This window comes from Schistocerca cancellata, chromosome 6, assembly GCF_023864275.1.
Source record: "Schistocerca cancellata isolate TAMUIC-IGC-003103 chromosome 6, iqSchCanc2.1, whole genome shotgun sequence".
NCBI lineage: Eukaryota > Metazoa > Arthropoda > Insecta > Orthoptera > Acrididae > Schistocerca > Schistocerca cancellata.
The window spans coordinates 272930347-272955709 of record NC_064631.1 but is presented as its reverse complement, the minus strand read 5'-3'; the positions used below and the strand labels follow the sequence as shown (position 1 = coordinate 272955709).

At 39.1% G+C, this 25363-nt stretch overlaps 1 protein-coding gene across 1 annotated transcript in view; it reads left to right on the top strand.

The window, feature by feature from the left end:
* The first annotated feature begins 11468 nt into the window (after positions 1-11468).
* LOC126191464 (myosin-VIIa-like) overlaps positions 11469-25363 on the top strand; it is a 389317-nt gene continuing 375422 nt past the window's right edge. The window contains exons 1-2 of the mRNA XM_049932341.1: positions 11469-11572; positions 11805-11918. Coding sequence (XP_049788298.1) covers positions 11552-11572; positions 11805-11918 — 135 coding nt within the window. The 5' untranslated portion in view covers positions 11469-11551. The remainder of the gene's footprint in view (positions 11573-11804; positions 11919-25363) is intronic.

Below are 25363 nucleotides of genomic sequence, written 5' to 3'. Positions count from 1 at the left end.
CCCGAGGCAGGATTCGAACCTGCGACCGCAGCAGTCCATCGGTTCCGGACTGCAGCGCCAGAACCGCTAGACCACCGCGGCCGGCTGTGCAGGAAGTCACATCTTTGTGTCTGGCAGAAAAATCACCTGCTGCACAACCGGCTGGCTGGAAAGGACCGAAGGAATACTCCTGTGAAGACTTTTTAAGTCCCTCCAGCCAACAAACATATGAGTTTTCATCTGCCACCTGCAAAGGCTCCAAGAAATCAAACAAAGGCAAATGATCTTCTCATTCGCTGACTTGGAGATCCTCTTTCATGGTGTCATCGCATGATACCCACACCCAGGCAACCAGCATTTTGGTGGTGCACACCCCCAACCATTTTTCTGCACTGGAATCTGTAGGCCAACCCAGTGAGAGTGCTGATGCGTCTGTAAATCTCATTGTTCAAGATTGTCAAGTCTCTGTGCCCTGTGGCAGTGAGTCTTCGAAGGCTGGCACTCGGCAGCTGTTGAGGTGACAACTATTCATTTTTTCCCTCCTCCCCTTTACCCATGATGACTCTCCTCAAACGGAATGTTTGTGGCATTAGATCCAACAAGGAGAAATTATGGCTGCTCTTGGAATCTCAGTGTCCACTTGTTTTCTGCCGCCAAGAAACAAAATGCATCCTCGTGACTGCTTTGACCTCACATTTTCTTCCGGTCCGTTTTGATCTTCTGCTCGAGGCTGATATTCCATCTCATGGGGGAGTCATGCTGCTCATTCAGGATGATACTCATAGCCAAACCATATCACTGAACACCTGGCTGCAAGCTTTTGCAGTTCACATTTTCCTTCCTCACTTCACCTTTTCTCTTTGTAATGTCTACATCCCGCAGTGATTCAGTTTCACCAGGGAAGACTTCCTCCAGCTTATTGATCAACTCCCCCATCCCTTTATGCTGCATGGTGACTTTAATGCAAACCATCCCTTTGGGGCTCTTCCAGAAACTGTCCGAGAGGTGTCCTCTTGGCATAACTTCTCAATCAACTCAGCCTCATCTGTCTTAACACGAGCACTCACATCCCTTTCAGACTCCACGAACACCTATTCCCATTTTGATTTCTCATTCTGCACTGCCTAGCTTGCCTGTCATCTCACATGGTCTATTCTCCCTGACATGTACTCAAGGACCATTTCCCATGTGCTATCCGTTTGCTGACTCCTACTCCACCTACGTGTAAACCCAACTGGTAGTTTTCTAAGGCTGACTGGAGGCTTTACTCTTCCCTAGCGACCTCTGCTGAACAATATTTCCCCAGTTATGATGATCAGGCATAATACGTTACAAACATTAACCTTATTACCACTGCAGAATGTTTCATTCCTTGCACTTCATCTTTACTGCACTGTATCCCATTCCCTTGGTGGACTGAGCTGTGCCATGATGCAGTTTGCATGTGAAGACACCATCTTCATGTTTTTAACTGTCACCTTACAATGGCAAACTGTATTCAGTGCGTACGCAGTGTTGTTGCATTCTTCAGGACAGGGAAAAAGCTAGCTGGATTTCATACTACTTCTTTAACAGTTCCACTCCCTCTTCTGTCATATGGGCTAACCTCTGGTGGATCTCTGGGACCAAATTACCGATCTGACCACAGCTGATGATGTCATTGCAGACCCTATTGCTATCGCCAACACCTTAGGACACTATTTTGTGGGGATTTCGGGCTCTACTCACTATTGGTCTACCTTCCTCCATCGGGAATGAGTGGAGGAGGCTTGGGTGATACCCTTCTCTTATCAGAATCATGAATGCTACAATGCCACCTTTACTATGCAGGAGCTAGATCAAGCTCTTATTTCATCCCAGTCTTCCGCCACAGGGGCAGACAATGTTGACATTCAGATGTTGCAGCACTTTTCTCTTGCGGGCAAGTACTTTCTCCTTTATATATACAATGACATCTGGGCAGATGGCATGTTTCCCAGATGCTGGCGTGAATCTGCTGTCATACCCATATGTAAACCTGGCAAGAACAAAGACCTTCCTTCCATTTCTCTCACCAGCTGTGTTTGCAATGTGATGAAATGTGTGATTCATATCTGGCTGGTATAGTGGCTCGAGTCTTGCAATTTAGTTATCACTGCACAATGTGGATATTGAGCGCGCCATACTACAGTTGACCATCTTGTCATATTGTCAGCTCACGTCATCAATGGTTTTCTGCAGAAATACCAGACTGTGGCTGTTTCCTGATTTGGATAAAGCCTACGACACCTATTGAAGGACTGATACCATCCGTACTGTTTACACATAGGCCTTCTGAGGCTGCTTGCCCTGTTTGATTCAGGATTTTAAGACAGAGTTTTCAAGGTCCATGAGGGTTCTGCCTTGCTGGACACCTGTATCTGGGAAAACGGAGTGTCTCAGGGCTCTGTCCTGAGCATCACCCTCTTTACTGTAGCTATAAACCCTATTATGGCCTATCTACCAACGGGCATCTCTGGCTCCCCTTTCGTCGATGATTTTGCAATCTGTTGCAGTTCTTCATGGACTTGCTTCGAGAATGGCTTTTCCTTTTCCACTGACAAAACTGTTTGTGGGAATTTCTGGAGGCGCAATGGGCATTTTCCAACGTCTTTACATTTTGGGCCTGTTGCTCTTCCATTTGCTGAAACTATGAGATTCCCTGGGCTCATGCTTGGTAGGGAGCTTTCTTGGCCCTCCCACGTGTCTTACCTGCCCACCTGTTGTATGCGGTGCCTCAGTGTCCTACATGTCCTAAGCAGTACTTTCTGGGGAGCAGATCAGGTCACCCTCCTCCGTTTGTACCGACCCCTTGCTCATTCGAAACTAGACTGTTGGTGTTTTGTTTATGTAACTGCACATCAACCCATCTTATGCCATCTAAATATGATCCACCATCATGGAATACATTTGACCACTGGCTCCTTTTACACTAGCCCACTTGAGAGTCTCCACGCAGAAGCTGCTGAACTGTTGCTGTCATACTGGCATGATGTTCTACTCAGCAGATACTCATGCTGTTCATCTGCCATGCCTAGCCACCCACCCTACGCCTCCTTCTTCGATGACGCCTTTGACTGCCAGTATGGGGAATGTCCTTCTTCTCTGTTATCTCCTGGAATTCGCTTTTGGCTGTTGCTCCAGCAGCTTAACTTCACACTCCCTGCCACTTTCCCAGTGGATGTGAACCCTTTCACCAACTTGGCTTCATATGGTGGCCCGTGTTAACATTTGCTTCCTAAGGAAACCACTCCAGATTTGCTCTGTTGTTTGCATGGCTCTTAACAATAGTACCTTTGTGTACACTGATAGCTTTCAGACTGACCATGGTGTTGGGTGTGCCTTTGTCAGTGGCATCGTCAATTTTTGGTATCGGCTTCCGAAACACTGCTCAGTATTTACAGCAGAGATCTTCACCCTGTATCAGGCCACACATTACATTTGGCAACACAGGATTTTCAATTGTGTCACCTGTTCCAATTCTGTCAGTGCCCTTCAGAGCCTTTGTGTGCTGTGCACAGTCCATCTCTTAGTGCATCAGGTCCAAGAAATCTTCCACTTGCTCATTCTTGATGGAGCCACTGTGACATTTGTGGTCACATCGGTCTGAAGGGAAGTGAGGCTGCTGACACAGCTGCCAAGGCTGCAATCCTTCTACCTTGGCCTGTGTGTTTTCCATTCCTTCCGGTGATCTCTGTGGTGCTGTCTGTCAGCAGGTGGTGTCACTTGAGCATTTCCACTAGTCTTACCTTCATGGGTACAAGCTCTGGGGAACAAAGCATCTCCCAGCGGCTTGGCTGACCTCCTCTTGGCCCTCTAACTGCTAGGAGATCATTTTAGCTAGGTTGCGTAGGGGGCACTGTCGTTTTAGCCATTGCCATTTGTTAACTGGTGATCCCCCACCACTTTGTGCTCATTGTCATCAACCTTTGAAGGTTTGCTATTTCACAACTGTGTGCACTTTTTTAAACCACTTGTGTTATGATGTATGTTTGCTGCCTGAGTTAGTGGCTGTTTTAATGAATGATGCACGGGCTGTCACCTGTGTTTTACTTTTTATCTGTTGTAACAATATGACAAAGGACATTTAATCTTTATTTGAGAACCTGTGTTGTCTCTGCAACACATATTCTGGACCTTTCTCCAAGGGAAGTCCCTGTTCTTAGCTCTCTTTTTCTCCCATCAATTGGGCTTAACATGTTGGCGCTTTTAACTCCATTTTTGTCTTAACGTTCTGACGTGTATGTATGACCTTAGTTGTTTTGCACCCTACAACAAAACAATTCTCCCTGTACCTTCCACCAGTTGAGTCTGTGGACAAACCACCCTTCCTTCTGTGGGATGTTAATGCACAGAGGGAGAATGATAATTGCTGCCTGGCAGTCAGAGTCAGTTAGGTAGGTTATGCTGTGAATTTTCAAATGAAGACCAACTGCTGAAAACCTCTCAGCTTTACCTGTTAAGAGGACAGAATCATGTCAAATAATTAAGGAGGATAAGATAACTTATTGGCCATAGTCAATGAGTTCTATTAACTCACTGACAGTCATGATGCCACTGTTGGATGCTGTATGTCCATAGGTGGCCAGACACTCCTCTCCATTTAATACAGCACATCTTTCAATGGTGTGTAAAGATGCAACAAACAAAGTTCAAAATGTTGAACAAGAAAATTTAACTGAGTTCCTGTATGCTGGCGTCAACCCAATCAAGAAATATTAATTAATGCACAACAGTACACTAGAGACTGTACTAAATATAGTGGGGTGTTGGCCACCTGTGGGCACACGGTGTCAGGCATGAACCTCTGTTGCGTCCGCCGGTGGCATCATGGCAGTCAACGTTATAACTGAAAAATTAATTCTGCCTAAGTATGGGAATCAATTAATACACTCACTGCCATAAGGCTGCTGGTGGACACGGTGGAGGTGTTCATCTGACACAATGTGCCCGCCAGCTGCTAGTATGCTGTTGGCTGGTGTGTTTTTAATACAGTGAGTCACATACAGTTTGTTGATGAAACGTATACTGTACATGAATGTGGCCTGTAAATGTGAGTTATTGTCAGTTTAGCCCTGGTCACAGTTGTGGCTTCTTACATTTCTACCTGCTGTAGATTTCTTGCAGTCAATTGCCATCAGCATCACCGATGTAGTCATTCTCATCATCACTGCTGTCACTATCAGTTGTGTCCACAAATGCATCTTCTTCATCAGAAAACTCCAATAATGCTGGATCACTAACTTCAAAATCAGATTCTTCCAACATGCTCAGTAACTCTCCTTCAGTGAAACCATTTGTCTGACACTTACAAAGTTGTGCAATCCCACTTGGTGGTATGGGATCCATTTGAGCTAAAACCATTTCTCATATTAAATGATAATGTAAATCTCACTGTTCATACAAAAATATAAATTACCAGTCAACTTTATAATGGATGTAGAGTGACATTAAAATTTCATAACAATTAGCAATAAACACTCAATTGAAGGTAAAGTTGCAAAAACAAAATTGAAGGCATTGAACAGGATACTGAACATGGTTTCATGCACAATGGCGTGAACTCAGTTAAGGGAGGCGGGGGGGAGGGGGGGGGGGGGAGCAAAAAAAAAGTTAATGCACAGTCCTGCACTATATACCATTCTAAATATAGTGCAGTGTGTGGCCACCAATGGCCTGCAGTATCAGCTGCGAATCTGGGCAGTGTTGTGCCCTGAATGTGTTAAGAGGATTTCTAACATGCTATATATATCTCAAATATCAGCTGCATCGAGATGGGAGCCTAACAGAAGTAATGCACACATTATTTCGCCAGTGGCAGAACATTATGCTTCTGTGATCGTCACTCTGGATCAAAATTTGCATAACTGCAAAGAGATTCTAACAATGAAGAAGAGTACAAAGGCTCATTACCTATATTATAGCTAGAGTCTTCTCTGTTCAGAGCTCCAAATACTCTTCCTGGTAGGACAATTTCTGCATTTTTTCTTGAAACCAGCAAGTGACCATACTACCCAAGTAGTTATTGGAGTGCTGTGGTTGTTAGCTGCACAGTGAAGACTCTAGGTGGATTAACCAGGTTCCTGGGGACAAAGAAGCTTTGCAGATGCTTACAATGTACATTTGGAAGATATAATTTGGCTATTGACTCTGATACCATTGTGGGCAGGCAACACTGAAAATGGAAAGTGTATGATACTACTTGGACTCCTACACCTGACAATAACTCAGCAAGTGGGGGTTCCAAGGTCAACTCCACTTCACAAGACCATCCTTCCAGTCTACATATTATTTCTGTTTCACACATGGGTCACATCCTCTCTGACAGTCATTAGCAATAGACAGGTGTCTTACATGGCTCCATTTTAAGTGTCACATTATTTGCTGTAGTGATTAATTCTATAAAGTCTGTGGTGAGGACTTCTGTGCAGTGTTCACTATTTGTGGATGATTTTGCTATTTCCTGCTCCATCAACAACTTTGTAACCACCACCAGTCAGTTGAAGCCCATTATTAACCCTTTTCCCAGAGGGCTACGGGCGTACATGTACGCCCTGCAGGTAGAATGTCCAAATGGCCGCAGGCATTCATTTATACTTGGCGAGTAGGAAGGCCTGATGGCTAAAGCCATTTGTGTATACCTGGCTGTGGGAACAGATAAATGTGCACAAATAGAATGGCGACTTGCTGTCGTCCGCATTTCAAAATTCATGTCAATTCTATCATTATCTGCTCTTCTTCAGAAAGTGCTACAGCTTTCATGTGCTCCTGGTTTCTTTCTGCTTACGAGTCAATTTAATAGATATATTTTGATTTCCTAATGTATGCAAGACAAATGACACAAACATATATAGTCTGGAGGGTGTGATTTATCCTAATGAATTGACCAATCAGTGTTACAAAAGGAGAACAGTGCAGCAGATAAGTGCAGTTTCTCAGGACAGAAAACTGTGTGTATGGCCAAATAAATGTAATTTGATTTCCTAGTCTATGAAGTACATATGATAGATATATATAATATGATGGGGCATGAATTATCCTATAGAACTGATGTACTAGGCATTGCAAAAGGCAGACAGGGCAGCAGATACAAACAGTTTCTAAGGAACACTCACTGCTACACAGAACAGAAGATGCTCTGAGTTTTGGGTACCTTCACTAGGAACTATTCACCTTAAAACTATCTACTTGAAATCTATTTGTCCAATATTAATGGCATTCTATTATGTTATAGGCACATGTATTGGTAGCATGAATCTCAAGTTACAGAATTTTCCAGTCACAAATAAAAAAGGTCTTATCATTCTCCTAATATAATTTTTTCCCAGCTGAGGATAAAATTAACAGAAAGCTTGGATTAGTTTTGAAGTTCTCTTTTGTGGCTATCAGCAACCACAAATATTGAAGAGTGATTCTATGCACTGTGGAATGTCGGATTAGCTGACAGTTGGTGTAGCCTGCAGCAGTTGTTGCACTGTGCTTCCCACCTGCCAGTGGAGCAAATGATTCGCTCAGCCCTGTTAGTCAGTCAGGCAGGCAGGGCGCTTAGCCCTAGTAGCTGTGAAAAGATTAAGAGGTCAGAGAAGTAGGCCGATACCAATAGTTTTTAATTTTTCTTTCAGGAAAACAGTAGTGTTAATTTTAAACATTATTATCTGTACTCTGAATGAAGGAAAGTATTTTCGTTTTAGTGTGTTTGTGTGTGTGTGTGTGTGTGTGTGTGAGAGAGAGAGAGAGAGAGAGAGAGAGAGAGAGAGAGAGAGAGAGAGAGAGAGATAGCAGTTTATTTAATCCAGGAACTACTGTGCTCATAGTTCAGTTGTTGGACCGTGCTCAACTAAGCCTGCTGGTGGCTGTGTCTGGTGTTCCAGTGACCGGACTGGTGTGACCCGGCACCCTGGTGGCGATGCTATTCTAAGAAGATGCTTGGCATAATGGCTGATGGGAGTAGTGGAATCGAAAGAAGTTGTGAGACTGTGTACAACTTTGGACTGATATTCACTTGTTTCAAATCAATACCATCCTTAGCCCAGCATACAATGCAGTGTACAATGTCATTGTTGTCACCATTCTGAGTGGTCTGTTAATGCTGAGATTTGATTCATGTATCATTAAATTCATATGTCACCTCTACTTTCATATACAAAAACAGATGACATACTGAACTCAATGTTGCCTGCTAATGTAGTCATGGTAGGTAATCAGCTAGGGAAATTGTCAGTGCTGGTCAAGCACATATGATTTGTATCAGTTGAACTAGCACTGCTCTGAGTGTCTTCAGGAAGTGCACAAATAGTGCATAGAACATTTTTAAAGTGCTGTAGCAGGGGGAATAGACAGAGAGTGTCCACTTGTGTTTGACAAGGCTTTACCCCAGTCCTGACTCAGTTATAGGCCAGCAAGATATTTAGATATTAAAGCCACTGATATTGTCCACTATGGCGGGATCAGGTTACTAGTTAGGGCATTTGAGTAAAATTTTAGCCTCTGTGTTGAGACTAAAGAGGAACAGATTTAGTCTGGGAGCTGCTTATCATGACATGCCATTCATACACTTATTGACCGTACTACAATCACTGCCATATCATACTGTTGCTCCCCTGACTTCAATACATTTGTCCATATCCCTGGTCTTAAATGAGAACACCTAAGAAATGGAAAGAAGAGTAGGAAGAAACATGACAGTAAAGAGACTGCAGCTACTGTAATCTAGAACTTGCTTCCCATCCTTCTTTCACATTCCAGCAAGATTGTGGCCTATGGATTGGATAAGTGACATGTGGCAGATAGCACACAATGTGCATCACAAGGGTGTGCTTCTATCAAGATAACTTTGCTGGTCACCTCCATGGGTGTGACATCGGATGCTTCTCAACATGTTTCTGCAACTCATCAGATGTTAGTTTCTTCCCTTGTGAATGGTATTGTAATCAGCAAGTAATTTTGTGTAAGTAAACTGAAACACCAGTTTCCCACAGGTATTTTCATTATCTTTACACAAGAAACTATAGCTTATCACATCACAATGGGTTTTTCAAGAGACTGTAACAAGCACATATAACAGAGTTTATTCCCCAACACAGCTTTTTCTTTTCTCTCTTGGCAGATGTTCTGCAATATTGTGCTGCATGCATGGTATGCACAGCAACACCAATTAAAAACAAAACAAAAATCTGTCTTAGACTGAGGTTGGAATCAGTCAGCATCGTGGTTGTTAAGGAGGCCAAGAGTAATTTAAAAGTTACTGAATTACAAAGAGAACTTGCCCCAGATTACACTTTTAAATTAATATTTTGTATTATTTTAGCTAAGCACTCAAACTATGTCTATGTGCCCATGGGAGGAAGAATGGCTAGAAGTAAGGGATAACAAGTCACAGCTAGTTAAGGCTACAATCTGTCTTCTACAATCCTCCTCCTGGCCACTGAAGCAACAGGAAGTAATGTTAATGCCCCACCAAACAGGAAACTGTCCCTTTACTGGTGAGAGAATGCACCAATGTATGATCCTTTAGCCATTCAAATGTGTACTCTACATTTTAAGTGAGTGAATTATACATCATGACAAGGTGACTGGTTTGTCAGCTGATTTTCCTCTATGCTTTAGATGTCAATAGGAAAATGTTACATGTTCTGTTATGCGTCTATCCTTGTAACTAATTTGAAGAATGACAACTTCCGGTTGATAATCATCAACACAAGAAAAAGGGTGATAGAGTGCTACTTACTGTGGCAGAAAACTTATATGTGTGTGTGAGAGAGAGAGATAGCAGTTTATTTAATCCAGAGATGTCCATCTCTGCCCAAACTCTTTGCGTTTACATATGTCTGCTTGTGACTGTGTATGTGCGGATGGATATGTGTGTGTGTGCGAGTGTATACCTGTCCTTTTTTCCCCCTAAGGTAAGTCTTTCCGCTCCTGGGATTGGAATGACTCCTTACCCTCTCCCTTAAAACCCACATCCTTTCATCTTTCCCTCTCCTTCCCTCTTTCCTGATGAAGCAACCATTGGTTGCAAAAGCTTGAATTTTGTGTGTATGTTTGTGTTTGTTTGTGTGTCTATCAACCTGCCAGCGCTTTCGTTTGGTAAGTCACATCATCTTTGTTTTTAGATATATTTATTTATTCATATTTTCAAAAATTCATTATTTTCAATTATTCATTTTTATCTGTATACCAGTATTATATATATTTAAAGAAATATAGCCTTTGTTTCAGTAGAGTACCCTGTAGAAATTTAAAGTAAATCAATCAAGAAGTATTCGAAATATTTGATAACAATGTTAAAAAACTTGTCTTTATACAGTAGTGCAGATTAATGGGCATTTATTTGGTACCTTTTCAAATAAGTGACTTTTTAAAAAAAATTACTACCCTGTTCCCAGAACGCAAATTAATAATATGTGATACAAATTTCCTGATTCCATTCTAAGGTACTTCACTGGTCTTTTTATTAGCAAGTTTTTATGTTCTGAAAACTTAATGTACTTACAGCAGGGACTAATTGGTTGTGGATCACTTACAAAAAGCAGAAAAATTTGCTTTGTTATAGAATTTAGTGGTACACCATTTTTATGTGAGTTCTACTAGTTGTTATTCACCTTGTAGATATGAATATATCCACTTGCATGCTTTTGCTGTTGTTGTTGTATGTTCTGATTTGATGAACATGATGTTTTGACTAATGACCTCAGATAGAAAGAGCATAAACATACTGCTTGTTGTGAGTTATCCTGAAAGCTTTGTTTAAAAATGCAAAATTAATCTTGTCAGTAGGTCTGAAGTTATGGAAAAGGTGTTGTGTGACAGATGTATTTTTCAGTGATGTATTGATGTTGCGTAATAAATTTTGTTCCAGTGTTATTGAGAAACTCTTGTACTTTTTATAACAGGATCTTTACTTACAATTTTTACTTTCCATGGAATACGCCTGACAGTTAAGCTTATATTATTTAGGTATGTTTAGGATTATTCTAAAAACCAAAGTAAAATTTTGGTTTTGCTACATAATTGTGTCATTCTATTTTTCTTGGTAGGATACAGTAAAAGAGCTTAAATATTTGCGTTACCTCCTGACTGAGACTAGGGACACAATGAACTTTGCTCTGAGAGATTTTTGTCAGCGTGCGTTGAGTATTAATTAAATTTGTTTGTAATTTATTAGCTTTATATTATACAATTATATTATTCAACACATTTTTTCTTTGATTTAATTATTTTATTTTATCCCAGACTAGGAACCATTGTTTGAAAAAATACACTATGCATGTGTATAGGACATTGCATTGAGGAAATTGCGTTCATACCATATCAAAAACATTTGTGATGCCTATCCCATGTCACATACCTTTGACAGTGGTTGAGCAGTATAGACAGGAGATAAAGTTATCTCACTTTATCATTAGGGAAGATAAGATATATTTAACAGACAAAGTATCAGATGCTTACACTGTTATCACTTGCGTCAGGATATTTCCTTGTGGATGACATGTAGTACATCATTTATAATGTATCATTAATGTTGATTTTAAGTTTATTGTGAAAACTTTACATCATGGCAAATTTTACTGTATCGGTAAGCTATGTCACTAATGTTCATATAAAGCTATGTTTTTTAGTAAATTATCTGTAAATTTTACCACAGGCCTAGATTGAATTAGGAGCAGAGTTGGTTTCATACTGAAGGGATTGTTAACACTACTATCTTGAATGCTAGATGTGGAATATCTCTCTTTTATACACAATAAAATTTTGAGTAATGTTTATCTGGATTGTGTGTAAACTAACATATGTTGATAATTTTTCAGACTAGTCATTTATGGATTAGACCTGAGGGGAAAGGAGAATTTGATGTTCCCATTGGTGTTAAAGTACTATCAACAGAAGGAAACAAGGTTAAGGTTCAAGATGATAGTGGAAAGGTAAGTGTTTTGTTTCAAGTAAAGTAGTTACAAAACACAACTGTTATAGCAGGTGATTTAGAAATTTTCAGAATAGTAACAAACATGATTAAATAAATAAAAGTTAGGTCACTTTTGGTGAGAAGTTTGTAACAATTAGTTTGTGGCACCTCACAGAAAGTACCAGAAATTCATTGGCAGTAAAGATTCTGCATCTAACAAAGAAAAACCTGTCACTTCGTAGTTAACTTCTTTCTGACAATTTCCTTATCCAATCTGAGCATGTGCTCCATCTAATAACCTTGCCGTCAACAGGATGCTAAACACAGTCTTTCTTTCTCTACATAAAGTAATTAGTGTCATGTTTCTTCATGTTCTATGTGTTGAAGACTGTACAATGGTAATCATAATATTCATCACTCCACCATGACCTGTCAGTAGAAAGGCAGATAGTCTGAAGCAAATGTCTAGTATTGGAACAATGTAAATAATTTACCTCCTCAAGTTTTTGTCTACAAGAGGAAATATGTCGATACATATATAATGAATATGGCAGAGCTTTTCAGTAATTGTAAGGAACAACTTACGGTTTCCTCCTATAATGTTTGTGCTTGTTTTACAATAGCAGAAGCTAATGTTTCTGCTGCAAGTTTATTTTATGTATATAAAAATTAACAAACCTGCAGAAAACCAATTACACATGCAATTTTTTGTTCATTGGGCATGTTATATATATCAGCAATCTTTTTTATTCAGTCTCCACATTCCACATCATAATTTTTTTGTGAAGTCTACATCTACATCTGTACTCTGCAAAGCACAGATGTATGCTGCCTAATGAACTGAAGATAATTATAAGCTAAATTCCAGAGTATGAGATTCAGGATATTTCAATGATGTAGGATATAATATATGACAGTTGAATGTTGTCTGTCATAGGTCATGGAGATCACAACTTTATCATTCACATAGTTATAAAAATTTTTCACCCTAAAGCTGACCTATGTTGGGGAGGATGTGCAGTTGATGGAAAAAACTGAAATTGATAACAGGTGACCTATGAAGGTACATGCTACATGCCAGTGGAACAACATCCACTTCAGCATTGCTGCAGCATCATCACTTGCCTGATACTAACCTTTCCTTTTAGTGCCCTGAAACATTAAACTCTAACTAACAAACTTTTATCCAGTGAGACTCTGTTGTGCAAGTCTAACTTTAATAATTACTTTAATTTTCATTGACACACACACACACACACACACACACACACACACACACACACACACAAAAGTTATAAGCACCAGGTAGTACATGTTTCATGTCATTAAGCACCCAACTCAATTATTTTTGTCTTTTGGGGCCTGCTGTTGTGTCATCATTAGTTAACATACTGCACAGATTTCCTGACTGTAACAAACAGCTCTCATGTTGAGATAGTTTTTTACTTCACCATTGTCCCTTCAGTGACATTTAAAGACTGTTAATTATTAAAATAGTGTACATAATTAGTTTCTAACAGCTGTTTCTCTGTGTTGATGTGTACCTTTACTCATTTGTGAAGGTCCTCGTCCATGATGAGATCCACAGAATATGAACATACATAGGGTGCCTCGTTTGTCTTATGTAGCATTGGGTATCTACAGAGCTATTTAGAGCTGCAAGAGACACAGAAAGCAGTGCTAAGATGGTTGCCAAAATTCAGAACAGACAGGAACCAGAAGAAGAAGAAGAAGAAGAAGAAGAAGAAGAAGAAGCATTCGGTATCGGGCACTACACTTAGAAAATATAGCTGTGTTTACACAACGCAACACAACAAAGTAATTAAAAACCTGAAAATCTTGAGCATTGGATGTTGTGCTCTAAATATGGGAAATAAAGCTATGCTTAACATGACATGACACAGCACAATAAAATAAACAACAGTATGGAAACTCTTGAAATTTTATAAAATGGGAACTAATTCTGAAGTGAAGAAGAGCTGTGAATAGGTAGGTGTTGTAAGTTAAAAACATGCTTACATCACCTAGAACAGCAGTCTAAGGTACATTGCAAGTTAACGCTGAATCTGGGTCAGACCAAGGCATGGTGGTATTATTCCTACAATTAATTAATGTGATTGCACTGAAGTTAGAAAACAGATTAGAATATCAAATGAATCTGGAATTGCAAATAAGGACTACCATCAGCTGTAGAACAGAATGACGACAATGAAAATTTGTGCCAGACTGGGACTCGAACCCAGATTTCCCATTTATCTTATGCATGAATGCATGCATGCATGTCCAAAGGGACTTTGTATCATAATTAGCGTGACACAAGTAGTGCAGTATCAAAGATAGGAATATTGCTGCTAAGATGAAAGATGAGAAGAATGTGAAAAAGTAAAGACATACAGACAGGAAAAGAGAGTAAAACACTGGTGTGAAGCACCAGAAGAAGTAAAATGTGAACCCAATGAAAACAGAGGATACAGAAACAGTGCAACATCTAAATATAAATTGAAAGAAGATGGGAGAAACTGAGTACACACTGGAAAGTTGGTTACCAGTTGAGTTTCTAATGTCTGACGAGAAGAGCCTATTCATTTTTACCCAGTTCTCCTCCTCTCACAATCTTCTTCCCATGATTACCTCATTCCCACCCATGAATAACTCTTTTCTTGGTGAGCATGCTCGATCAGAGGGTACTGCATATAGCGTTTACACACTGTGCTGCTTCATTACTATTGAAAGCTTTTTCATGAATGAATATTTTATGGTGCATTGGAGTGTGCATTTTTTAAAACTTCCTAAGAAAGTAAAACTGTATGTGTGTGTGCACATGTTCATGTGCATGCTCGTGTGTGTGTGGCTGCTGACTACTCAATGTATGTGATAGATATATCTATCAGTATTTCATAAATAACAATATGGAAAGGATAAATTGCTATTCACCCCACAGAGGAGGCATTGAGCTACAAACAGGCACACGGAAAAAGAATGTTGGAAATATTCAGCTTTTGGACTAAATTCTTCATCAGAAAAGTCATACACATTCATACAAGTACAGCTCAGACACGCATGGCCACTGCTGTATGTCTTTGTGTACTAAGGTACGACTGCAACTCTGCAATACAGGGTGTTACAAAAAGGTACGGCCAAACTTTCAGGAAACATTCCTCACACACAAAGAAAGAAAATATGTTATGTGGACATGTGTCCGGAAACGCCTACTTTCCATGTTAGAGCTCATTTTATTACTTCTCTTCAAATCACATTAATCATGGAATGGAAACACACAGCAACACAATGTACCAGCGTGACTTCAAACACTTTGTTACAGGAAATGTTCAAAATGTCCTCCGTTAGCGAAGATACATGCATCCACCCTCCATTGCATGGAATCCCTGATGCACTGATGCAGCCCTGGAGAATGGCGTATTGTATCACAGCTGTCCACAATACGAGCATGAAGAGTCTCTACATTTAGTACTGGGGTTGCGTAGACAAGAGCTTTCAAATGCCCCCATAAATGAAAGTCAAGAGGGTTGAGGTCAGGAGAGCGTGGAGGCCATGGAATTGGTCTGCCTCTACCAATCTATCGGTCACCGAATATGTTGTTGAGAAGCGTATGAACACTTCGACTGAAATGTTCAGGAGCTCCATCGTGCATGAACCACATGTTGTGTCGTACTTGTAAAGGCACATGTTCTAGCAGCACAGGTAGAGTATCTCGTATGAAATCATGATAACGTGCTCCGTGCGTAGGTGGAAGAACATGGGGCCCAATCAAGACATCACCAACACAGAAAATCTGTGTTGATGACGTGATTGCACAATTGCGTGTGGATTCTCGTCAGCCCACACATGTTGATTGTAAAAATTTACAATTTGATTATGTTGGAATGAAGCCTCATCTGTAAAGAGAACATTTGCACTGAAATGAGGATTGACACATTGTTGGATGAACCATTAGCAGAAGTGTAACCGTGGAGGCCAATCAGCTGCTGATAGTGCCTGCACACGCTGTACATGGTACGGAAACAACTGGTTCTCCCGTAGCACTCTCCATACAGTGATGTGGTCAACGTTACCTTGTACAGCAGCAACTTCTCTGATGCTGACATTAGGGTTATCATCAACTGCACGAAGAATTGCCTCATCCATTGCAGGTGTCCTCATCGTTCTAGGTCTTCCCCAGTCGCAAGTCATAGGCTGGAATGTTCCGTGCTCCCTAAGACGCCGATCAATTGCTTCGAACGTCTTCCTGTCGGGACACCTTCGTTCTGGAAATCTGTCTCAATACAAACATACTGCGCCACGGCTATTGCCCCGTGCTAATACATACATCAAATGGGCATCTGCCAACTCCGTATTTGTAAACATTGCACTGACTGCAAAGCCACGTTTGTGATGAACAATAACCTACTGATGCTACGTACTGATGTGCTTGTTGTTAGTACTGTAGATCAATGAGTCACAAGTCAACACAAGCACCGAAGTCAACAATACCTTCCTTCAATTGGGCCAACTGGTGGTGAATCGAGGAAGTACAGTACATACTGATGAAACCAAAATGAGCTCTAACATGGAAATTAAGTGTTTCTGGACACATGTCCACGTAACATCTTTTCTTTATTTGTGTGTGAGGAATGTTTCCTGAAAGTTTGGCCTTACCTTTCTGTAACACCCTGTATAGCTGGGGTCGATAGTGGGGATACGGAAGAGGCATGGTGGGGTAAGATGCAGATTCTGCCTACATGGGAGCATGTAAGAATTGGTAGTGTCAGGAAAGTGCTGTTAGGTGCAGCATTGTGAGGCTGTCTCGTGGAAAGTGGGAAGGGGGAAGGGAAAAAGACTATGCAGGTGTGTTGGCAGGATTGGAGGTGTGTGTAGTACTGTATGTAGTATTTCATAAATGTTAGACAGTTATCAAAGTGTCAATCTCATCTATATAGATGATGCACGGCTGATGGTCATGGGTATAATTAAACATTTCTGTAATAAGACAAACATTTCCTCCAAAATACTTATCCACATATACAATATGCACAATCTAGAAACAAAAAAATAAACCATTTAGTGTAAGCATTGTGTGTTACTAGCAGACTAATTAGATTTTCTGAAATCCTTACTACAGGTGATAGGAAATCTCAAGAAATCAAAGCTAAATGGAACTATTTGTTGAGAATCTGGATTCTGGGATTGCAGGTTCCTGGGAGTATTATGAAACATAGTGATAACACTAAAAGTAAGACTTCAGTCTTGTTGTTGTTGTGGTCTTCAGTCCAGAGACTGGTTTGATGCAGCTCTCCATGCTACTCTATCGTGTACAAGCTTCTTCATCTCCAAGTAACTACTGCAACCTACATCCTTTGAATCTGATTAGTGTATTCATCTCTTGGTCTCCCTCTACGAGTTTTACTCTCCACACAGCCCTCCAGTACTAAACTGGTGATCCCTTGATGCCTCAGAACATGTCCTACCAACCGATCACTTCTTCTAGTCAAGTTGTGCCACAAATTCCTCTTCTCCTCAATTCTGTTCAGTACCTCCTCATTAGTAATCTGATCTACCCATCTAACCTTCAGCATTCTTCTGTAGTACCACATTTCAAAAGGTTCTATTCTCTTCTTGTCTAAACTACTTATTGTCCATATTTCACTTCCATATGCCTACACTCCATACAAATTCTTTCAGAAAAGACTTCCTGACACTGACACTTCCTGACAAATGAAGTTCAGGAAGGGGGGAGGGTGGGGGGTGGCAACCTTGTAGTTGGAATATAGAGATCAGCAAGCTCAAGCACTGAAAGCTTTTCCCTGGAATGCTGCTACTGCATTTACTCACAGAGAAATATGCTTTTGTAGTAATAGCATGAGTAAAATATAGATATAAAGACAGACGGTGGTTATACAAGAAGTTTTCATGATATTGTGGAGATGTACAATTCATGTACAAAATCCAGCAAAATGTCCAGAGACACCAAGCACATTAACAGATCACGTTTTGTCAAATCTGTCTACAGACAGACAAACATTTCAGGATGTAAATACTGTTGTTACTGACCATTTTGGACAAACAATTGAACTATGAAACTGTATTAAAGATGAGGACAACATAGTGAATGAATTTAGACAAACTAAACACGATAATTTGAGTAGGATGTAAATTTTTCTAAAATTGATTATGTTTAAATACAGACAGTGTAGAAAAGAGCTGAGAATCTTTCTGTGATATATTAAGGCATCACATAAATATAGATTGTCCTAAAGTATGCAGAACTATCACTGGTAAATCACATTAGAAATGGATCACCAGGGAAATTAAAAAAAAGGAAGAAATGAACTCATCTCAGAGAGAATAGTTTTACTAAAACTGAAAGTGGCTCATCACCAATTGAACATTATTTCCCTCTACAGCCTAGAGGATTGTAAATCTACCGGGTGATCAAAAAGTCAGTATAAATTTGAAAACTGAATAAATCACGGAATAATGTAGATAGAGAGGTACAAATTGACACACATGCTTGGAATGGCATGGGGTTTTATTAGAACCACCCCATATGACTAACCGCGTGAAAGATCTATATCTAATTATATATATATAATTTTTCCTTCGAGGAATGTTTCCTTCTATTATATATATATATATATATATATAGTTATAATAGAAGGAAACATTCCATGCAGGAAAAATATACCTTTAAATATGTCTGCTTGTGTCTGTATATGTGTGGATGGATATGTGTGTGTGTGCGAGTGTATACCCGTCCTTTTTTCCCCATAAGGTAAGTCTTTCCGCTCCCGGGACTGGAATGACTCCTTACCCTCTCCCTTAAAACCCACATCCTTTCGTCTTTCCCTCTCCTTCCCTCTTTCCTGATGAGGCAACAGTTTGTTGCGAAAGCTTGAATTTTGTGTGTATGTTTGTGTTCATTTGTGTGTCTGTCGACCTGCCAGCACTTTCATTTGGTAAGTCACATCATCTTTGTTTTTAGATATATATATATATATATATATATATATACCTAAAAACAAAGATGATGTGACTTACCAAATGAAAGTGCTGGCAGGTCGACAGACACACAAACGAACACAAACATACACACAAAATTCAAGCTTTCGCAACAAACTGTTGCCTCATCAGGAAAGAGGGAAGGAGAGGGAAAGACGAAAGGATGTGGGTTTTAAGGGAGAGGGTAAGGAGTCATTCCAGTCCCGGGAGCGGAAAGACTTACCTTATGGGGAAAAAAGGACGGGTATACACTCGCACACACACACATATCCATCCACACATATACAGACACAAGCAGACATATTTATATATATATAATAGAGGGAAACATTCCACGTGGGAATATATATATATATATATATATATATATATATATATATATATATAGTACTAAACTTGTAAAAAAATGCTATGACATTTGCAAAAGACACCAGTTGGTGTCTCCATGAAAGAGAAAAAAAAAACAATACAATACAATACAAATACAAATACGAATATAAACATGACATGATATGTATATTCTTCCGCGTTTGCTGTTGTCTCACTCTAGTTTCGTAGTTTATTAGGCAGACAGGATTTAAATGAGATAGCAGCAAACATGAAAGAATATATGGCAAAATGTTTATATTCGTATTATTCTTATGGTGAAGAGAATGCTGCATGTGATTCATATTTCATCAAGTTCCTATTAGCAACCATCTCTTCTCACAGGTAGGAAAAAATTCAGGACGTAGAGTTGGCCATATTGACAAACATCCGTAACAGTCTTGCCAGTCAGATTTTCGTAGTACATTGAAATTCGTCTACATTCGAAGATGAACAATACGGAATTTGTATTTGATCCGTTGGATAATGTAAGAAAATGCAGTGGTCGAAACTCGGGGCAGAGGAAAAAAGCTCGTCTGCCACCTTTTTTTAAACATTTTTTTACTGACGCAGAGGTTTTGGCACCAGTATTTTTGTCTTTGCGCCTACAAAGCATGCCTGTGTAGCGCTACATATATTCGACGGCAGAGGTTAGTTGTGGGGGCACCTACCAACATTTTCCAGAACTTCTGCTTCCGTTGCACTCGATTCTAAGTCGCTGGCGGTTTTTTGGATTACAAAAACCGGAAAAAAGTGCGGCCTAGATTCGAGTAAATACGGTAAATGTAAAAGGTACCAAAAGAGACCTGGTAAAAAAACTGAAAGATTTCATGAATGGCAACAATGCATTATAATTGTAATTAAAATACCTCTTTGAAGATGTTACACCATATATATTATTAGTTTATTGTCTATTTTTAGTATTATTATATATAGTGTAAAACTGACAAGTCACCTATGTCACAATCTTTGATTGTTATGTGATAATAAAGATTGAATTGAATTGAATTGGAAAAGGGCAGTACACTTCAGTCTTCAGTGTGAAATGGACAACTTAGGCACCACTCTGTTTCACGATTTTACTGAATTACATTTTGGCACATTTTATTAACAACAGATGGTTGTTTGTAAGTGTTTGTATCTGGGAAAATTGATGTATGTGAATAAATAATGTTCAAGTTCCAACAGACTAACCTCGTAAATTAATAGTGGAAGAAACTTCATTCACAGTAATAATAAATAGATGTTTGGGGATCAATATAGTTCACCAAACAGGAGAAGGAGTGTAATCAATGTAGTCATTAACCCCAAAAATCACTATAGTGATTGACCCCAGCAAACATTACAAAGGCCGTACTCAAGAAAAATAGTTGCAGAAAGATCTTTCTAACACTTAAATCTATATTAATGTTAAAATATTTCCCTTTTTAGAAAGCATGTTTCTCGCTGTTACCGGTCTGCATTGTATATCCTTTGTGCTTTGGAAATCATGTCTTTTGCTGCCAAAATAACAAAATTGTCTACTTTTAATGTATATATCTTTAATTTAATTTCCGCAGTATCACCTGATTTAATATGATTAAATTCCTTTAACCTTGTTTTGTTTTTGTTGAGATTTGTACTATTATCTCTTTTCAATATGATATCCATTCCATTTAAATGAGCTTCCAAGTAATTTCTTGTCTTTCTCCAGCAGAGGCAAGCTGTAAAGTTTTTATTTATTCTCCCTGAACTTTAACTCCCTTTTCAAATTTTCTCTCTTATTTCCTTTACTGCTTGCTCAATGTACTTATTGAGTAATAAGGGGGTAGACTCGTTATACTCCCTTCCCAGCTATGGCCTCCCTTTCATGTTCTTTGACTCTTATAGTGAAATCTACTAACTGGAGAAAAGACAAAGTGTGTTGGTTTTAAATGTAACCAAGTTGAAAAATAAATCCATTTTTGACATAATGAACATAATATTGCACTACCAGGGTGGGACCTATTCCTCTTGTTATTGTATATTAGGGTAGACTGCTAATCTCTGAACAGATGAGATGATGATCCATAGAAAAGACTGATTAGTTGTTGACCCTCAGGAAAAGTTCTTCAGGAGAACCCTAAGAAGCCCATATACTTCACACATACAGAGCCACTCTCTCCCTGTACTCTGGTGCACCATCAACTCCCTGATACTCTCTAATTTGGGCTGCACTGCTAGCTGAGAGGCTGACTGTATGTGTGATCTTCATTTATTATCTGTCTGGCAAAGGACTTTTTATAAAAGAACACCTTTTCCAATGTTTCTGTTCACTGCATGATGCCATTTTTATTCAGTGAACAGTGGTCCTCATACACATATTTATCTTTCATTCTGGGTTTTCCATTGCCATTTTTATCTTCCATTATTACAACTGTTTGAGGGGTTGCGTTCATAATTTTCTACAATATTCTGCTTTTGAGTGAAACTGGTGTTGAAATTACTATGTTAAAATTACATACATTTACTCTGTTTGATAATTAAAGTATGAGTGTCTGCTTGATGTGATGTATAGTCACCTCAGAAATTATGTACAGTAACAATTTTCCCTGCCAGTCTCATGATACATGCTGGTAATAATTTTGTTGCAATTAAACACACTGTGCATCTTATTGACTTCAGTATTGGTTTGAAGGTTGGCGGAGATATTGAGTGACTATATGTGTCTTGGTGGCTCAATCAGTAAGCACAAACACCTAATCTAAAGATTTGGTGCATGATCTTCAAGTATTTCTAGGATGTTTTCCTGTTCTTTATCGCTTCTTACATGTCTGACAATGATTTTGAAATATGAAGAATGCCAAATTGCACTATGGTTCGGTGTCCACATTAAACTGTAGTTTTTCTTATTATTGGATGTGCACATCAGTTGAAATGTCGAAGGAAGGTGAGAGCATACACACCGCCTCGGAATAAGAACATGCCTAATAAAGCACTACAGAGGTTCAATGATATTGAAATCTTGTGAGTTTGAGGACCACTCCAGATGACAGAAGTTTGTCTGAGTTCTTCAAACTATCTCAGCACCAGATATACAAGGGGATCCATTGTGCCGCATTGTGTGTTGACTGTTGTACTGAGTGGTCAGTTGCTTCATAATTAAGCAGTTTTTGTTATGTACCTGTTGTTGAACTCAGCACTATCACTGACTGACAATGATTTCTTGTGCTCCAATATCATTTATGATGTTGTAGTGTAAGTTCAACATGCTGACAAACTGTCCTGTAGCAAACTCTTAAGGATTTGGTTGTTTTATGTTGATGGCTACAAAGTATTTTGTGACAGAATCTTTGGATAAACAGTTCTGCAGTTCATATTTGATGTGGCAAATTTGCCAAGAACTTTCATCCATTGTATGTTCATGTTTCAGTGTTCACTCATTATGACCTACTAGTCCCTTTATATACAGGGTGATCAAAAAGTCAGTATAAACTTGAAAACTTAATAAACCACGGAATAATGTACATAGAGAGGTAAAAATTGACACACATGCTTGGAATGACATGGGGTTTTATTAGAAAAAAAAAAAAAATTCACAAAATGCCCGACAGATGGCGCGTGAAATATCTCTCGCGCATGTCGTTTGGTGATGATCGTTTGTTCAGCCACCACTTTTCTCATGTTTGGCCTCCCAGGTCCCCAGACCTCAGTCTGTACAATTATTGGCTTTGAGGTTACCTGAAGTCGCAAGTGTATCGTGATCGACCGACATCTCTAGGGATGCTGAAAGACAACATCCGACGCCAATGCCTCACCATAACTCCGTACGTGGTTTACAGTGCAGTTCACAACCTTATTCCTCAACTACAGCTATTGTTGAGTAATGATGATGGACATATTGAGCATTTCCTGTGAAGAACATCATCTTTGCTTTGTCTTACTTTGTTATGCTAATTATTGCTATTCTGATCAGATGAAGCGCCATCTGTCGGACATTTTTTGAACTTTTGTATTCTTTTGGTTCTAATAAAACAGCATGTCATTCCAAGCATGTGTGTCAATTTGTACCTCTCTATCTACATTATTCAATGATTTATTCAGTTTTCAAATTTATACTGACTTTTTGATCACCCTGTACTTTACTAGTTTGGTTGGTAGTTAACTGCTTTGTCAGTGTTGAAGCATTAAATTGCTTTTCTGGTATGATCATGATAGTTTACTACTGGTTTCAACTTCACATTTGAACTACTGCTCCTGGAATCCATTTCACAGCTCTCCTTGTCCTCACAAGATGTCTGTCACTATCATTTTAACATTCCCTTTTTAACTTTCCCCAACCTATACCTCATCCTCCTGCAAGGAAAGAAATAACAGTTCTATAAGCTAGAATATTTTCTTGTACTTTTATGTATGTCTATTGACAATTATACGAATTTTGCCGTTTGAAGGTAATAACTGGCCAGAAGTTGTGTATCGCATTTTATAGTTTCTCTAGTGAATTATGCTTTTGATAAAAATATTGATTTAATCATTTATCATAATTTTTTTCTGTTTTCTATCATTCCTCAGTTGCTTCAAAATTCATAGAGGTATGTTCTGTCTATGCAACAGAATGAAGGGCAGTTCGTTTATTGCCATATACATTTCACTTCATTTATTTGTGAAGCATTTTCAGTGGCCTTTAATACATGTTCCTTTTTAGACATATAATAAATGCATTATGTGGTGGTTACAAAATGTTATTATATTACATTTGTGGTGGGTAAAATATGTTTCTTTTTATACATGTAATAAATGTATTATGTGGTAATTACAATGTAACATAGTAACATATTTCATCCACCACATACCGTATTTACTCGAATCTAAGCCGCACTCGAATCTAAGCCGCACCTGAAAAATGAGACTCGAAATAAAGGAAAAAAAAAATTCCTGAATCTAAGCCGCACCTGAAATTTGAGACTCGAAATTCAAGGGGAGAGAAAAGTTTTAGGCCGCACCTCCAAATCGAAACAAAGTTGGTCCATTGTAATATGAGACACAATTTAGGTCCAATGAATGACAATACAGCTACAGTAGTTTGGTTCAAGTCGTAAGCTTAGCAGTTAAGCTTTACCATGTATTGCTATGCGTCAGGCACTCCGTCCGTATTTATACGAGTATCCTTCCTTTTTCACGTGCTTTGTCTGGTTTGAATCGATTGCTTATTTTGCTTTGATCTGATAAGTGCCGTTTTCTTTGTTATAGGTGTTTGCGTCACTCTTAAGCTGAAAATGCATTACTGCACTGTGTCATGCATTGTTTGTCGCATTCTGATAGCGCGTGTTTACGGCCTGTCGCGGCTCGCGGCATGGTTTGCCTTTGTGCGCGCTACCGCCGCGTACAATTAAAAAAAAAAAGAGAGGAATCGTCTCATTAGCGAAACAATGGCAAGAGACTGCTATTTGTTGTTACTTACACTGCTGCTTTCTTTGATAATGATCAACAAGAATAAAATAATAGACTGCGTATGATAGAACATGTTCTGAACGAGAGTTAGGCGAAAATTTTTCTCCGTTTGAAAATCTTTGCGGCCGCTTCTTTATTACATCAAATTCTGCACAGAAATTAGACATCTTAGATTTAAAAATCTAGTCACTTGCCGTGCTTCATTTCTGACTGCATCACTATTAGGCATAAGAATAATACGAATATAAACATGACACGATACGTATATTCTTCCGCGTTTGCTGTTGTCTCACTCTAGTTTCTTAGTTTATTAGGCAGACAGGGTTTTAATGAGATAGCAGCAAACACAAAAGAATACATGGCAAAATGTTTATATTCATATTATTATGGTGAAGAGAATACTGTATGTGATTCAAATTTCATCAGGTTCCTATTAGCTCTTCTCACAGATAGGAAAAAATTCACAATGTAGAGTTGGCCATATTGACAAACATCCCAAACAGTCTTGCCAGTCAGATTTTCGTAGTACACTGAAACTGTGCTACATTCGAAGATGAACAATACGGAATTTGTATTTACTTCGTTGGATAATGTATGAAAATACAGTGGTCGAAACTCGCGGCGGAGAAGAAAAGCTCGTCTTCCACTTTTTTTTTAAAATTTATTTACTGACGCAGAGGTTTTGGCGCCAGT